The sequence below is a fragment of the Bubalus kerabau genome, chromosome 11, assembly GCF_029407905.1.
Source record: "Bubalus kerabau isolate K-KA32 ecotype Philippines breed swamp buffalo chromosome 11, PCC_UOA_SB_1v2, whole genome shotgun sequence".
NCBI classification, from domain to species: Eukaryota; Metazoa; Chordata; class Mammalia; order Artiodactyla; family Bovidae; genus Bubalus; species Bubalus kerabau.
The window spans coordinates 104,806,695-104,824,805 of NC_073634.1; the positions used below are offsets into that span (position 1 = coordinate 104,806,695).

Genomic DNA, 18,111 nt, shown 5'->3' on the forward strand with positions numbered 1-18,111 from the left:
GTGACGGGAGAAAGAATAGAGTGTGCATGGTTACAGACTGAACCATCAACACACAGTGACGGGAGAAAGAATAGAGTGTGCATGGTTACAGACTGAACCATCACACAACCAAGAAGATGATCAGATTGTCACACACAACCACCAACATGGCTGCATGTTAGAAACAATCACACAATATGATACTGCTCTTATAAAGTTCAAAATTCAACAGAACTCAATGATACGTTACTCGGGGATACATATGGGGATACATGTCCACGTGGTAACTCACACTTATAAAAGGAAGAGGAGATGATTATCAGGATGGTGGTGATGTTGTTGGGAAGGGTGGGGGTTGAGGAGAAGAGCACATTGGTTATACTCTGCTTCTTAGGTTGGATGTGAGCTCAGGTGTTCAACATTAGACTTTATAACTGACATACAAATGACATGACTTAAAAAATAATAAGGAAAAATTACCTGCCTGGTAATTCTGGTCATCCAAATCTTTTTTTCTTTTTTTTTTTTTCGGCCACACTGTGCAGCATGTGGGATCTTAGTTCCTTGACCAGGGATTGAATCCGTGCCCCCTGCAGTGCAAGCCTGGAGTCTTAACCACTGGACCACCAGGGAAGTCCCCTGGTCGTCCAAATCTCACTCAGCAGCACCATGAACTACAATCAGGGATGGGAGCAGGAGCATCCTGGAGGCTTGGGAGCAGTGTCCTGGCCCCATGACCCAGGAGAAACCACCACCTTAGGTTCCTCACTTGTAAAATGAAAACAGTCGGTGCTGCCTCCCTCGAGGGCACGATGAGGGTGAGAGGAGATGAGGCTAGGTAAACCCCAGCCTCCTCAGGGACAGGGGACACTTACTGTGTCAGCGATTGCTGCTTTCTTGGCCCTGCTTCTCTTCCCTGGGGGGAATGACCCCCTCTACTCCACAGTGGTTCTGGGGGCCTACCAAGGCAGGACCCCCCCAACCCCAGGTTAGGCCAGCGGCAGTGTTCTCCCGGGATGCATGAGCACAGGCATGGGCGAAAGGATGGAAGGCAGCTGATGCCCAATCACTCTGGCCACAGGGTCCCCAGGGACGCAGTCCTGCTCCTGACACCCTGGAGCCATCCTGCTTTCTCTTCTCCCTGACAGAGCAGCTCTATCTTCATGTCTGTGACCAGCCAGCATCAGTAAAGAGCAAAACAAAGACAAAAGGCAAGGCTTTTCATCTTTAAGTTCATCAGAGGAGGCTTCTGTTGCCTGTACTCACGGAAGCCTGGCTAGCCTCCCCTTCAATCTCACTTGCCTCCCAAACTCTCAGGGTACCTGCCTCCCAGATTCACAAAGCTCACTTCAGAAGACGCTCCAGAAAACAGCTTTGACCTCTTGCATGAACTTCATGCAGCAGTTCCCCACTGCCTACAGCACGGGCCCCACACCTCCTCCACCGCCCCAGGGAAGAGGCGACTGGCAAGGGTAGGAGGGGAGGTGGCAGCCCCCGGTCCTGCTCTCCACCCCAGGGAAAATTCCTTTCGACCTCAGAGACATGGGTGGCAGCAGTGGAACAGAAACCTGCCATCTAATAAAATACCATCTTTTAAAAGTAAAAGCCAAATAAAGCCATCATGTTAAAAGTATGATTATCCACCTGGCAATCTGATTCTGAATCAGATCACCCACTCTCTTCCTGTAAATAGGCCACACCTCGTGTGAATTCCCATGTCAACTGGGGAAGATGACAGCTAGCTGGCCAGATGCACAGCGACCTGAATTAGCCACTCATGGCAGTCAAAATGGTGTGTATAAAATAGAATTCTGCCCTTGACTCAAGCCCCTAAACTCTCATCAGCCTATTAAAACAGAAGCTTGGTGAGAAAGCAGATGAGGATGACAGGTCACTGTGAAATAAAAGCCCACTCTCTCACGTGGAAGTAAGTCTAATATCTTAACCCTGTTTACCCAGAATCCTGTTCTCTCTGCTCATTCCCATCAATGCCAAATTCCTACCTTCATCAGGAAATGGAAGCCCAACGACCCAGAAATAATCTGAGCAAACCTATCTCACTGCAGACGCTTTCATTTTTATCTTCATTAACTCTTTGGTCCCTGTCAAGCATCCTGGGAGCAGGATTTATGTTTTGGCCGCTGGGTTTAGAGGATCTTAACACGTAGACAATCTGTACCTTTAACGGGGGGGCAGAAAATACCGCATGTTTTGTAGACAGGTACAAATTGTTTTCTTTTTCGAGTGAAAGAACACCATGTTATCTCATTCACTGTATTTTTTAACTGGAAGAATTTTAAAGAAAAGTAGCATGTCACCCAGATCAATGTCACTTAATTTTTTCTCACATGAAATCCCACCCATTTAATAATCCTATGTCTTTTCCCCCTCTTAAGAGAGAGGCTTCCCTGGTGGCTCAGTGGTGCAGAATCCGCCTGCCAGTGCAGGAGACATGGCTTCGGTCCCCGATCTGGAAGATCCCACGTGCCTTGGAGCAATTAAGCCCATGCACCACGGCTATTGAAGCCCTCGTGCTCTAAAGCCTGTGCTCTGTAAGGAGAGAAGTCACTGCACTGAGAAGCCAGCACACTGCAACTAGAGAGCAGCCCCCGCTCGCCACAGCGAGAGAAGTGTCTGCCCAGCGATGAAGACCCAGCACAGCCAAACAAGCCAAGTTATTTAGGCGCACAATAAGTCTGTCCTCTTCAGGTAAATGGACTGAGTGAACAGTCACTGATCCTGGGTGACTGGATATTTATAAAAGTTCACAAAAGTAAAATGCGAAGTCCAAGAAATTGACACTGGGCCCCAGAGCAGCAGTGCTGGCGAGACGTAAAAACACCCAATCCTGAAGCTCGCCTCCATCACGGCCACCAAACACCTTGCTCTCACTCAGTGAATTCTCCTTTTTTGCAAATGTGGAGGCTCCTCAATATCTGTGCTCTTCAAGTGTGTATTAGGACACAGAGCACCAGAAAAAACATCTCATCACTGAAGTCTCAAACACACCTGTCTTTGGTGAATTTATGTGAATACAAACATCAGTGGTGAGGTCACGGGGCCAACTTGCTCAGAGCAGAGTCACATCAGAAACAACAAAATCAGAAACTGTCCGTGGTAAGGTCACAGACACTTGCTTCACATACAGAATGAATTTTATAAATGACTTCCTATAAAACCTGTTTCTGTTTTAAGAGGCTGTTTTTATCAGCAGGATCCAACAGATGAGCATTTCCATTGTCTTTGGGATACTACAAAACAGATTCACCAAAACTCGTGAACTGATAGGTGAGGGAGTCTCACACTGTACTTCCTGTCTGGGAACTCTTAGATGGGCTCTGGGATTTCATTCAAAAGCAAGGAATCAGCATTCAGAATTTTTAACCTAGAGAATGCCAGTAAGGAGAAGAAACACACTCTTCACCATCTAACTGGGACTGAATTTCCATTCCTGAGCTCTGACAACACAGAAACATGCACATGTCCCTACAGAGAGGTCAGAGAGAACTTACCAGAAGCATGGCGGATGTCCCATTGGGTCTGGACAAGTGGATGGTCATTTCAGGGAACATCCGGTCGATGCGGCTGATCACGTCATCAACATATCTGAGAGGAAGAAACAATGTGTAAGAGCTGGAGCCCCGACTGAGAGATAAAAATCTACAGTGCACTAGAGGCTTCTCTTCTCAGTTTAAGTTTTCATTAGTGAAATGCATTTTTAAGAAGGCTAGTGGGATTTATAAGGCCTTTTTTTTTTTTAGCAAAAATATGGCTCCCTAGTTCCTCCTCTTGCTTTCCAGAACCATCCATTTTTTTTTAGTGATTTCTTTTGCTATTTACCTCCGCATTTCCACGTGATGTGTTTTTAATGCCAGTTCTTGGTCTTTCATTTTAAGGTATGACCTTGTGGCTTTCCTCTATAGATCAGAATTTAATTCCACCGCCCTCCTGGCCGCTGGGCCCCACTGACCGGGGCCCCTCCCTCTGTCCCCTGGTTTAGGGGTGGAAGTGGCTTCCTGTTTTGCTCACCTCTGCTTGCTTCTTGTTTCCTGTTTCCTTCTTATCTCAATCACCTCAACAGTCAATTCTCTGGATTAAATTCCTTCTGTTTTAAGTACCTGAAGTCATTCCCATTTTTCTGGTTTGCGGCTAATGCATTCAAATTACATCACAATTTTTGCTTAAATCAGTATTTATTGTTCACATTCTAAAATATTTGCTTATTTTTTTAAGGGAATTTAAAAAAAGTCTTTATTGAATTTGTTACAGTATTGTTTCTGCTTTGTGTTTTGGGTTTTTTTTTTGCACGAGGCATGCAGACTATCTTAACTCCATGGCCAGGGATTGAACCCACACCCCTTGCTTTGGAAGGTGAAGTCTCAACCACTGGAGTGTCAGGGACAACCCATCTGCATGTTTTTAATAACTGAGCCACACAGTGGCTCATGGGTAATTTACAGTTATTTTTGTCTTACTGAATTTTTACTTAATTAGTTTTCTATGTACCTATTACAATTTTTTCCCTTAAAACTCTCTGCCTGACTCTAAAACTTCTCTCACTATGGTCAAACATATCAGACACTCTATCAGTTTACATTTTTTTTCTGGAAACATTCCTCTGAAAGGCAGTCTTCTGTTTTTCTGACCCAAATGGAACTTGTATCTCTTAAGATTTAATAATCATTGAGATTACCAACACTAACACTCAGCGTGGCATATACTAAAACCTCAAAAATTATAAACACTCTCACTGGACTATCATGGGCATTATGGGTAGTCTGCAAAGATGTCCTCTCTTTGCAGGAAGACTCCCTCCCGCCTCCACCACCCCAGTGGAAGCCCATTGAGGATATGCCAACCCACAGCCTGAGCAGAGCTAGAGCTGGGTCTGGTTCAGACCCTCTGAGAGGGGAATCACAGCAGCACTCATGCTCACTGTCCAAAGTCACATGACACAAAGGGGCTGCAGAATACAACAGCTGAGACTCAAAACTACCTGTTAAGGCTTTAACATTTGATTTTATACCCGTCGGATATGACAAATTACATGTCTATTAGATCAGGGACATGTAAAAGATATGTTCTCTTGGGGAAAGAGAGAGATTAGCTCTCCACTCGCAACATGAACAGACTTTAGTGTGAAACCTGGCACTCACAAGAGAGAGCAGACAACACAATGCTGTGAATACCAACATACCAACTGTGGGAAGTTAGAAAGTAATCTTGCTGATTAACTTATCAGGTTTTCCTTAGAGAATGCTCCATGCAGCTTTAGACTTCAAGCTGACAAAGGAGGAGAACTCCAGAAGGCCCAGTGCTGAGGAGTGATGCTAGGAAGACCAGAGCAAAGATGTGTGAAAAGAGGTGGAGATGCCTTCAAGGCTACTTGCCCCTGCAGAAGAGGGCTGCCTGCAGGAAGACTCAACGTATTCTTCAAGCATGTAAATAACTTTAACAAACTCAGGTACCACACAGTCATCTTCCACCTTGAGAAAGGACCATAAGAGGAGGTTGTGGCATTAAAAAGCAAACGAGCTCAGAAAGAACAAGAGGTGTGAGAGGTACTGCTTAAAGGCAGGGCCCTACAAGGCCCTATTTCTGTGGACTTTGAAAATGGTTAGGAAACAATCTTTCCTGGATGGCTGAGAGGAAGACTGACAAAGACATCATGTCCATGGTCCTTCCTAGATTTACAGCTTCAGGATGCACAACCTCAGCTCTCAGCTACAAGGAGATGCTACAAGGAGATGAAAAGATGAAGAGAGGAGGAAATGAACACATTTTTCATTACTACCTCCAGTTTCTGGAGATGGTGGAAGACACGTGGCAAGATTCATGTCAAAAGTTGACACCAGGTCACTGGAAACATCTCTGCATTTACATACTTCTTTGCTAACTCTATGTGTATGGCTTAAACTCTGTTCTTTCAGACTCAGCAGGAAGCAAAAACCTGCTGTCCTGTGTGAACGGAGGTCATTGCTAAGTATATGCTAATGGGGAGGGGGGCTGGCAATGCCTTCTGAACGAATCCTCAATCAATAGCCATCATAGCTCTGGACAGCAAAATGCAAATGAACGTGCAGAACTTCAGCACAAAGGTATCCTAATCTGCTCTCCCGTGTACTGTTCACCTTGAAGGGAATACTTTCTAGAACACTTGTGTCTCTAGTAGGCTAAGAACTTAGGGGGATAGGTAGGCTAGGTGATGATTCCAGAACCAAGTTCAGGGTATAGACTTCCAGGATACTAAGCCAACTACCTGACCTGCTTTCAGCAGGAGCCAGCGTTCTGAAAGGGCAGACGATAAATGTTTCTGGCCATTTCTGGAATCCTTTATATGTGAACTCTTTACTTGCAAAGGAAGGCCATGGAGGGAGAAAAAGAGTTCCTAGGAGAAATATCTAACGTGGACACAGGGAAGTAGAGAGGTCTGGGGCGGTAGTTTTTGTTCCCCCTCCAACCAGTGATCTCAGATAAAGCTCAGCAAGCTCGATCCAAAGATTTTATTAAGCACAAATGCATTTCAAGGAAACTGTTTTTCCTTCCCGTGCCTAACATAAAGGAGATGCAAATTTCCTTTTTACAGGTGACATTATGTATTTGCCAAAAAGAGAAAAAGTCAGCTGCATCTTTCACTGAGGAAAACAGTGTCTAAATCCTAGAAGCAAAGAAGCAAAACATTTCATTTTCAAGTAGACCCAACCTTCAAAACGCAAATCCACCACTAGTGACTTGACAGAAATAAGGAAAGCTTGGAACGGCAAGCTAAAAAGCTGGAGGCTGAGGAGATGACATTTTCTTTCTGCCGGGGCTGGGGGCTGGCCTGGCAGGGGGTCCTGGTTTCCTCTCTGGCAGCATCCCCCGGCCAATGTGCCCTGCCCGCCATGCCAGTGCGTGCAGAGCTGGGCGTGAAGGGCCAGGACAGGTAGGAACAGTGCGCTCCCCGCCCTCCCACACACCACCATATGTTCCACTCCGCTCTGCGGCAGGATCGAATTACTTTAATTTTTACCTTTGGAATATAGGCAAACAAGCGCTAACACAGCAGCGGTGACTAGTTTACACTTGAGCAGACGTGGTGCGGAACGACATTAATTTAGTGCCAAATTGAGCAGTGAGTCACAATTTGCACATATCTGTCAACCTGTTAACAGGGTAATAACTTGGAAAGATTGCTGTTCCTATTTACATTACAGAGGCCTTTCGAAAACGGAGAGCTGCTTCGTTCTCCCTCCATGAAGCACGCAGCCCATCCGCTGGCTGGCTGGGCCAAGAACCAGACTTTTAGAAACATAAACTCCTAGAAATCACAGGTTCAGATCAAGGTGTGATTCATAGCGTCAGTATTTTCAGGTAGAAAATGAATCTTTCAGCAATTAAGAGAATTTCGTTTCCCTGGCCTGCCCTCCCCCCGTTACAGTCAGACTCTCAATGGTTTCTGATTCAATTTCCTTAGTGCATCTGATGGTTCCTTCTCAGGGTTTCCAAAGGCGTCCTTAGCACCAAGTTTCAGTCTCAACTCTTCCCACATCTCTGCTTCATCAGAAACAATCATGCCATTCTCAGGCTCCTAAGGTTCATCTCTGAAGCCCTATAAACCTTGCTCTCTTCTGATTTTCTTCAAGGAGCTTGGCCTCCTTCTGTAAGTGTCTTTAATCAGAGAATTAACACTGGAACCCCAGAGGTCCTCTTACTCAATGTCCCTGTCACTCTAGGGACTTAACAGCATCTCCAAGAGGTGGTCTGCTTAAGTCAACCACCCTGGAGCACGGCTCACAAGGCAGCCCCACTCACTACTGGACTACCAGGCTGCTTCCAACCCACTGACCAGTGTCTTCACCCAATTCCCCCCTTCAGTCTTGAGCCTTGTGAAGCCACATACAGGCACTTCCTCTGAAATCTAAGGCTTTCTGCAAACACATAAAAGACTATTAGGCTTCCGGCTTATCGGTGCTTTTAACTCTTTCTTGGATCACAGATCCCTTTCAGAAGGTGCTGAAAACAAAAATACATGTCTGCACACAGTTTTCCATCCAATTCTCTGCAGTTTAGAGGTCCCTTAAAGACCATTCATGGACCCCAAGTTCAGAATAGCTGCTCTGGACCTGTTCTAGAATGAGGCGCCTGGTTTTCCTCTGTTCCTTTCTGAATGGTAAATTGTAGTCTTTTTCAATGAAGCCACCTTCATCTTAGAAACACATGTTTATCAGCCCACAAGTGCACGCACTGGAGTGCGGCATGGGGCACACCGCATCTCCTAGCTCTGATTATCTTAAAGTCATGGCTCCATGTTGGAGTCCAAGGTTAATGTTTGTTCTTAAACTACTGCCTCTCACTGCTAATCTTTTCAACAAAGGCAAAGACCTACTTCTCTGACCTTAGAGGTCACCTGACAGTAAGGAAACCTTTCCTCCCTGACAGCCACGTCATACCTGGGCTTTACGGAAACTCCATGCTTCTATAAAGAAAGAGCCCCTGCCTTCTGCATCACCCCTTAAGGCATAAGTCAGCGGTGAACTCAACCTCAAGTCCTAGGAGGGCCAAGTCCAGGTGCTGGTCTGGCCCCGCCTCCTCCCTCCATGACCCCAGCAGGCTCGCAGCACCCTGCAACGCACACTCTGCATTCTCTGCCTGGAGGATTCGTCTGGTAACTCCCCCACGCCATACCCAGCTCAGCTTTGGGCTGGGCCCCCCATCACTCAGTGGCCTTCATCTCACTTCTGTGGCACTTTTTAATCCTCTCTGTGTCTCCTGTCCCAGCTGTAATTAAGCAATTTTTCCGAGTGATTATTTGTTTAATGTCTATCTCCCCAACAGGTCTCTCCATGGAATCACACTACTGCCTTCTTTAGAAAGGCGGAATCCCAGCACATGGCCAACTGTACCTGGCACCCACCAGACACTCCTCAAATATTTGCCTAAGAAAGAGACAGGACATTCGAAGTAAGCTATGCAAATGCCAGTCGGGCAGTTATGAAACGACTCAACACAAAGTTCTCTTTAGCAGATGAAGATTTGAGGTGTTGAAGAGTTCATTACATTAGCCAGCAAAATTCACTACCAGCAGCAGCCATAGAGCCCCGCAGAAGCAACCTCAAAGAAGGCAGGAGAGACGCTTCAAAGTCTTACTGCTTAAGACGTGGCTACAAAGCCCCTGCATCTGTTTTAGGAGAAGCTCGATGCCTCCTGGAAGCAGGAGCCTTCTGAAGATGTACACTGCGTTATCAACATGCCAGTTTTCAAATGCTGCTTCTAATGAACTAATTAATTCTGCAAAAACATTAGTACAAAGATGCGTGCTACCAAATCGGGATCACAATACCCCCAAACGATAGCAAGACAGAACGTGGAAGACATTTCTAAAGATACCGGTTTTGTAAAATGTTAGTTCTCTCCCTTGCACAATGAAATACATGGCAAAGCATTTGTCATTAAAGCCTTAAAATAACTTGCTGGACAGATGGCTTAGCTCTCTATAAAGTCTGACCCCTCCTCAAAAGAAAAAAAACAACCAACAAAGCTGGACTCCGGCCAGTGATCCTGTGTTAGTGAGATGCTTAGCAGCTCGAACCAGATATTTAAATAGCATTTACCCCACACGGTGCACACAACACATGCTGTTCATTTTCTCCCCCATACAAAACCTGAAAGTTAGGGATGCATAGATTAATAAACCACCTTCTTGGGGAAAGGGTGATGCCCAGGAGATAACAAAAAGGGAGCAATTTACACCATCTGAAATTGATTTAAGATTTTCCTCTACACCTGTCCAAAAATGATGAGACCGAGTGGACTTTGCCGGTGGGTGGAAACAGAAAGGGGTTTGTTTAATTACTTTGTGAGAATGAGATTGCCTGAACTCCAACTATTAATCTAAATATGATGAAGAAACAGGATTGGGAACTTAGGTCAAACTTGCTCACTCCTCCCAATTTGGTCAAACTTCTTAGGTTTGTAAAATATTGGAATCAACATGTCTATAAAAGGAGTTTGGTTGTTCTCTAACTGTACATTAAGAAGGAAGACCAGATGAGTTGGGGGCTTCTCTAGTGGCTCAGCGGAGAAGGCAATGGCACCCCACCCCAGTACTCTTGCCTGGAAAATCCCATGGACAGAGGAACCTGGTGGGCTGCAGTTCATGGGGTCACTAAGAGTCGGATACGACTGAGCGACTTTACTTTCACTTTTCACTTTCATGCATTGGAGAAGGAAATGGCAACCCACTCCAGTGTTCTTGCCTGAAGAATCCCAGGGATGGGGGAGCCTGGTGGGCTGCCGTCTATGGGGTTGCACAGAGTCAGACACGAGTGAAGTGACTTAGCAGCAGCAGCAGCAGCAGCTGCTGGTAGTTCAGTGGTACAGAATCTGCCTACCCTACTGCAGGAGACGTGGCTTCGATCCCTGGGTTGGGAAGATCCCCTGGAGGAGAACATGGCAACCCACTCCAGTATTCTTGACCAGATAATCCCAAGGTCAGAGAAGGCTGGTGAGCTACAGTCCATGGGCTCACACAGAGTCAGACATGACTGAAGCAACTAAGCAGCAGATGGTGGTCTAGTCGCTAAGTCGTGTCCAACTCTTGAGATCCCATGGCCTATAGCCTCATGGGCTCCTCTATCCTCAGGCAAGAATACTGGAGTGGGTTGCCATTTTCTTCTCCAGAGGATCTTCCTGACCCAGGAATCGAACCTGGGTCTCCTGCATTGCAGGCAGATTCTTTACCGACTGAGCTATGAGGGAAGTCGTAAGCAGCAGATGAGTTACAGACAAAAAGAGCAGCTTAGATTCCTCCACTCTCTCTCACTGCACCCACTCCCTTACCACTTCTACCCAACTAGCGGCCTGCCTACTGTTAAGTCCCCTTCAAGAAAAGACACACAGGGACTTCCCTGGCGCTCCAGTGGTTAGGAATCCACCTTCCAATGCAGGGGTCACAGGTTCGAAGCCCTAGCTGGGGAACTAAGATCCCACATGCAACTAAGCCCTAAGGTGTGAACACCTCCTGTTGTGCCACAACAAAGAGCCCACACAGCCAAAGATAAATAATAAGTAATAGACCTGAGGATCTGTTTCTTACCATAGGAAAGAAAAGACACTCAAAACTTCAAAATTTCTTTATGGAAACTCAACACCTAAGGAGATACAGATCAGGAAGGCATGCTTCCTTGGAGGGGAGCTGCAGCCAGGCCACGGATGTAGAAGAGCGGCTTCTTCCTCTTCTCCCTGAACAGCCGATGAACTCTGAACTACATCAGTGTGTAACCTGAAGAATCACCTGGGCAAGCAAACAAAAGCCACCTCCATTTCCATAAGGTGAAATAAATGTGCACTCACCACCTAGACTCATACAGAGTCTAACCTCTCTTCTTCTATTAGGTACAAGCAGCCTAGTAAACCCTGGTTATGTACAAACTGGAACACATAGCAAACACCATCACGAGACAGAATTTTTCCTATACTATCCTAGTTTGTAACTATCCCTATTATATCTATTAACAAATATTTATTGAGTGCCTTGGGCTTCCCTGGTGGCGGAGTGGTAAAGAATCCACATGCAATGCAGGAGTCATGGGTTTGATCCCTGGGTCGGGAAGATCGTCTGGAGGAGGCAATGGCAACCCACTCCAGTATTCTTGCCTGGGAAATCCCATGGACAGAAGCGCCTGGTGGGCACAGTCCCCGGGGTTACAAAGAGTGGGACAGGACTGAGTGACTAAACCATCAAAACAGAGAGGTAGCGCTCACTTCGGCAGCACATGGACTAAAAAAGAGGAGAGGTAACGAGATTAGTTTGTAAACTATCCCTATTGTATCTATTAACAAATATTTAATGAGTGTCTACAATTGTCAATAATTATTGTGTTCAGGGAATGATCTTAAGTATCTAAGGATTAAAAAAAAACCAAAACTGGAATGAAAGGTGGGACGGAGGTTCACAAGGGAGGGCACATGTGTGTACCAACTATGGCTGATTCACGTTGATGTATGGCAGAAACCAACAGAATAATGTAAAGCAATTCCTACAATGCAGGAGATCCGTGTTCGATCCCTGGGTTGGGAAGATCCTCTGGAGAAGGAAATGCAACCCACTCCAGTATTCTTGCCTGGGAAATCCCATGGCCAGATGAGCCTGGGAGACTATAATCCATGGGGTCGCAAAGTCGCTCAGACACAACTCACTCACTGGCTAAAAATAAATTAATTAAAAAAAATATATTGGTTCGATGCACGATACTGCATGCTTGGGGCTGGTGCACTGGGACGACCCAGAGGGATGGAATGGGGAGGGAGAAGGGAGGAGGGTTCAGGATGGGGAACACATGTATACCTGTGGCGGATTCATTTTGATATTTGGCAAATCTAATACAGTTATGTAAAGTTTAAAAATAAAATAAAATTAAAAAAAATATATATATATATTGTATTAGCTGGCTCCCAGCAGGCTTTCTCTGGAGGGATGGGTCCAGCCTGTGCTTTCTGCTGGAGGAGTCAGGCTGAGCAGGAAAGCAGGCCTTGTTTTCCAGTTTCCAAGGCACTTGTGTGTTCTTTATCTTGTTCGATCCCTTACCAAGTCTGTAAAACAAGAAGGGCAAGTGCAAAACTCCTGCTTTATAAACAACAGAAAAAAGGAGGTTAAGTGACCTGCCCGAGGTGACAGCACAGAGTGGCTGAGCCGGCCTCAGACTGGGCCTCTCTGATCCCCACCCCAGGGTTTCCCTGCCCTGCCCCCCGCGGTACTTTACAAGTCTGGGAGGACCGCACGGAAAAGGCAGACTGCCCCTTTCTCATTCCCCAGACTTTAGAAGATAACTGAGAAAGTGAGAGGTAGCGTACTGACAAAATAGAATCCGTGTATGATTTTCTCTCTTCCAGTCGTTCAGTAAGTACCCACTCGGTGCCCCACTGGGCCCAGGGACACAGGGATGCTCTGGTGGTTTCCACCTGTCAGGGCTTACACTTCATTTGGTTACAAGGCATCTTCCTTCAGAAAAACCAGGACAGCTAAGTTAAAGTTCCTTCGATTCTCCTGTCAGGAGGAAAATTAAAGTGCAAAGTTGGTAGGCTACAGGAAGGGGCGGAAAAGTGAATACATTTTTTGGTTTTATTTTATATTAATAACTAGGACACTCAACATTCAGAAAACGAAGATCACGGCATCTGGTCCCACCACTTCATGGGAAACAGATGGGGAAACAGTGGAAACAGGGTCAGACTTTATTTTTTGGGGCTCCAAGATCACTGCAGGTGGTGACTGCAGCCATCAAATTAAAAGACGCTTACTCCTTGGAAGGAAAGTTATGACCAACCTAGATAGCATATTCAAAAGCAGAGACATTCCTTTGCCAACAAAGGTCCGTCTAGTCAAGGCTGTGGTTTTTCCAGTGGTCGTGTATGGATGCGAGAGTTGGACTGTGAAGAAAGCTGAGTGCCAAAGAATTGATGCTTTTGAACTGTGGTGTTGGAGAAGACTCTTCAGAGTCCCTTGGACTGCAAGCAGATCCAACCAGTCCATTCTGAAGGAGATCAGCCCTGGGATTTCTTTGGAAGGAATGATGCTAAAGCTGAAACTCCAGTACTTCGGCCACCTCATGCGAAGAGTTGACTCATTGGAAAAGACTCTGATGCTGGGAGGGATTGGGGGCAGGAGGAGAAGGGGACAGAGGATGAGATGGCTGGATGGCATCACCGACTCGATGGATGTGAGTTTGACTGAACTCTGGGAGATGGTGATGGACAGGGAGGCCTGGTGTGCTGCGATTCATGGGGTCGCAAAGAGTCGGACACGACTGAGCGACTGAATTGAACTAAATAACTAGGAGGTAGACGTTTTCCTCAACTTCGGTTCTTCTTGCATTAAAAAGTTCATTCAGATACTGGTGGGTCCTAGTTTTCCCTAAAATGTTTAAACAAGGTATTAAGCTTAGGGAAGAATTTACAGTTTCACTCGGGATCTACCTCCTCTGCAAGCCCTACCATGTTACACAGAGGGGGGAAAAATTCCAAACAAAAATCCACATTGAGCTTTCCAACATGACCAATTAACAAGTTGTTAAATTGGTCACCTATGTCAGAGTTGCAAAAATGACCCCTGGAGTTCACAGCTCACTCACTCTCTCACAGCTCACAGCTCACTCACTCTCTCACTTTGGGCTCCAGTAACCAAACTCTTCCCGCAGGGGAAGGGCTGGCCTGGGCTATTACTGCACAGGTCCCTGGGATTCCCACACCCGCTGGTCCCTTTACTAAAGACCTCTCACCCTGGAAATCGTCCCTCTGCTGGAGTCTCCTCCCGGAACAATAAAAGACTCTTCTCAAACAAATCCTATGACATTAAAACCTACCCTGCAATTCTCCTGCTAGAGTAAGAAAGCTGAAAAACAGTTCAATTAATTGAGAAGACTGATATGACTATTCTAAATTGGTAATGAAGTACAACTTTACAGCCACTCTGCTTACTTAATGCAACATCATTTGTCAACAAGTATTTCCTGGGGTGTTATAACCATGGGATGTGGCTAGTTTTGAAATTCATGGCATTTAAACAGAATCATGGAATCATAATCAAAGTATCTGCTGCCCTGAGAATCAGTCTCTCCTCCTCTTGCGGCTCCTTCCTCCTTAAATGCACCACGGCCCTCCACACTGCAGACACAAACCGCTCCTCCACAGACCCCTGCCGAGCAACAGTCTGCTTCTCCCCCACGTTCACTGTCCGGTTCACATCTGCCCCAGAGCAACAATTCTCAAAACGCGACGTGACACTCACAGATTGGTATGTGGTATGGACAAACATTTGCCTTAAAAAAAAAAAATTTATTTATTTACTGATGGCTGTACCAGCACATGTGGGATCTTAGTTCTCTGACCAGGAATCAAACACACATGTCCTGCATTGGACATGCAGTCTTAACCGCTGGACCACCAGAGCCGTCCCATATGGATGAACACTTTCAACTTAAATATATGTATACTGGAAAAGACCCTGACACTGAGAAAGATTGAAGACAAAAGGAGAAGGGGGCGACAGAGGATGAGATGGTCAGAACACAATACCCACTCAATGGATGTGAATTTGAGCAAACTCCAGGAGACAGTGGAGGACAAAGGAGCCTGGCACACTGCAGTCCACGGAGTCACGAAGAGTTGGAAACGCCTTAGCCACTGAACAACAGCAGCAGCAACAACATATAGAACAGCATGTAGGTAGCAAATAAAACCTGTGATTTCACAGGCATTATTTCTTAGAATGAGGGTAAGTTTTAAAAAATGAGTTTATTTAGAGAAAAATATGGAACTAATAGAATAGCTGAATAAAGATTATGGCAAACATCCTATAAGAGACTAAAAATGACTGAGTTTAGAATCACCCTTCAAATAAACCAGGTAATTAAACAGCTTTGTTTTGAAAGGTTTTGCTTGTCTTTGTAGATTGTGGGGTGTTTTTTTTAAAATTCTAAATGAATCTTCACTTTGGACCTTAAAAAATCTGTTGTCACTCATACATCTGGAGCTATTGAAAACAGGATATGGATACGCATCCTCAGAGGGGCGAGGTGTTTAGGTCAGCAATACGGTGAAGCAAGGGCCGTGCTGATCAATCACCCTGGGCGCTGACTACACAAGAATGTGTGTCTGGGAACCTGCCACGTGAGCAAGAGACAGAGGCCTCCTTCACAGAAAATAAAACGGCTTTCAGTCCGGCACCAGCATGCGTGGCCACCAGCTCCAGAGTTCCTTTTGCCACCCTCAAAAGGAGTGAAAAACTGTACCAGAACATAGTTCTCCAGTGGAGCCGAGTCTAGGATCCCACCCATGGCAGGCGATGCTTAAGGCAGCCTGAACACACTCTCAGAGGGCACCCCCTACAGGACTATGATGGCCTCACCGAACCAGAGCCAACTCAACATTCATCATATTACCCTACACTGAGAGGTCTTGCAGTAGTCTTTCAAATTATGGCTGAGAGAATCCTGGGTCGGGTGTGGAAAGATCTGGGCTCTCTCCTAGTTCCCGCTCACTCAGAGGCCACAGTGGGCAAAACATCTAGCCCTTCCAGCTCTGGTCTCCTCTTCTTTGGACAAGATGAACTCAACAGGTCCTTCCAAATCTAGTCAATTCAGCACCCACTTCCTAAGAGCTTACTATATACACAAAGAAGCGATTTCAGTTTCCAAAGACTATCCGTCTTTGAATGGTACATATGGTAATCATTATAGAAAATCCAATGAATCAGAACACCCTATTCCTTAACCTTTGTGAGTAACTGAAATCTACTGTACTTTGGTAAAAATTTATCAGGGTTTTAACAGCAGGACTACTTCAAGTATCTAGTCCTGGCATAAAACACATGGCCTTTGTCACTGTCTAGTGGGGCCCGTTTCTAGAAATGTCTGAAGAAACGTATAACTAGAAAGGACTCCCACAACCAAGTCTTAGGACTCAAGATGAGTCTCTTAACAAGAACCCCAGGAAACAGCAATTCTGTAATCAAGGAAATTTTCAGGAAGGACTCTCTCCATTAGAGTTCACACATGAATATTTACTGCGGCCGAGTGGGCTGCCCTAACGTGGCGAGTAGCATACTCAGAGGGCATGCGTAATTAAAGGGCACATAACAAATACATCTTTCACTTGAGGATCTCAGAATAAAACAGATAAAAACAAGCATTTACTTGAATGCTAATGGCTTTAGGAATAGAAGCCAGGAGTATAAGCATCCAGGTCCTTAAATGCTCAAACCTCGGACGCCCACTCTCATAAACAGAAGACCTGCTACAACCAACGGATGCAAATGTACTCAGATTTGTTTGTCGAAGAAGTCACTCCATGTAACGCTCCAAATATCCCCATATACAATTACCCGTGAAGGCTGTAAGGCAGCTCTGACCTGTCAAGGTGAGTGTGTGCGCACAGGTGTGCACATGCATTACACGCACACACACACACACACACACACACACACACACACACGTATTTCCGGGGGCAGAACAGACTGCTCAAGAGCTGGGGACGTAGCTTATAGGGATGAAACATGTTTCTCCTGCTAGGATCTCACAGCAGTCCTCGACACACAGGACTTGGCGAATCACCCTGCAAATGAGTCGACAACACAATGGGTCCAAATCAAACGCTCAGAACCTGGAGGATTATGTGTAAAAGGAGAGAGAATCAGTCCATCGTGGTAAAAACAGCTGCAGTACCAACATGCATGATAATAAATGGATGACAAATTGGAGAGTATGCTTAGAAGATGAACACACCAAGTAATCCTTTTTGGAAGCAAGGTGTACAAAGACTTCACAAGAGGAGAGAGTCTGTCTCTAACAGAGATAACACGGTTACTCCTGAAACATGCAAATGGATGTTGCCAAGTGAAGACAGATCAATTATTCTTGGTCGATGAGAATAAGAAGAGAGAGTTCCAGCAGGGAACACTTAGGTTAAATATTAGGCAAAACTTTACAAGTAGAAGGACTCCTAGTAGAGGAGAGAGGCTGCCAGGAAAGGCACGGCAATGATCGCCTGTAGAGACATTCAGGGTTAAACTCGACACCTGCCTAATTATACCCGAATTATTCCTGCCACAGTTCAGGAGAACGTGAGAAATGTGCCACCAGAGAGGTCTGCTCTGATCTAAAGGAGGAAGAAAACAGGAGGTTAAACTCCCGCTTTTCAACACTTTTAACCCTCTGGTATAAGTGAGGGTTTTACCCACTGGGCAAAACTCTTGACCCTTAAACCCATCACACGCCTTTGAAAATGCTCTGCATCTGCTGCGGCGGGCAAGAAGTCAACACAATGGCGATTGTTTTGGAGAAAACAAAGGCGGGCTTTCTGGAAGGTGGCGCTGGGTAATACACAGCACACCCAGACAACAGCACTTCCTCCCTGCCTGCCACGCTCTCTGACATTTCCCGGTCTTAATTTAAAGCTTGCTTTCTTTGTTGAGTTCCAAACAGGGGCATATTACTTGTTGTTAAGCAATGTAAAGCGTTTAGGCTTGATTAGCATGACCCAGAAACTTTTCATCATTTTCAGGAAGGTTCTAAGGGCCTGCTAACAAGTCTGGGAAATAGGGCTGTTTTTTTGTTTTGTTTTAAACAGATTTCTACTGTAAATGATCACTGACCA

The 18,111-nt window shown here is 45.6% G+C and overlaps 1 protein-coding gene across 4 annotated transcripts in view; it reads right to left on the reverse strand.

The window, feature by feature from the left end:
* Positions 1 to 18,111, reverse strand: part of MED27 (mediator complex subunit 27) — a 219,771-nt gene that overhangs the window by 74,187 nt on the left and 127,473 nt on the right. For all 4 annotated transcript variants that reach the window (XM_055541463.1, XM_055541464.1, XM_055541461.1 and 1 more), the window contains exon 4: positions 3,492 to 3,585. In XM_055541463.1, the coding sequence (XP_055397438.1) occupies positions 3,492 to 3,585 (94 nt within the window). The remainder of the gene's footprint in view (positions 1 to 3,491; positions 3,586 to 18,111) is intronic.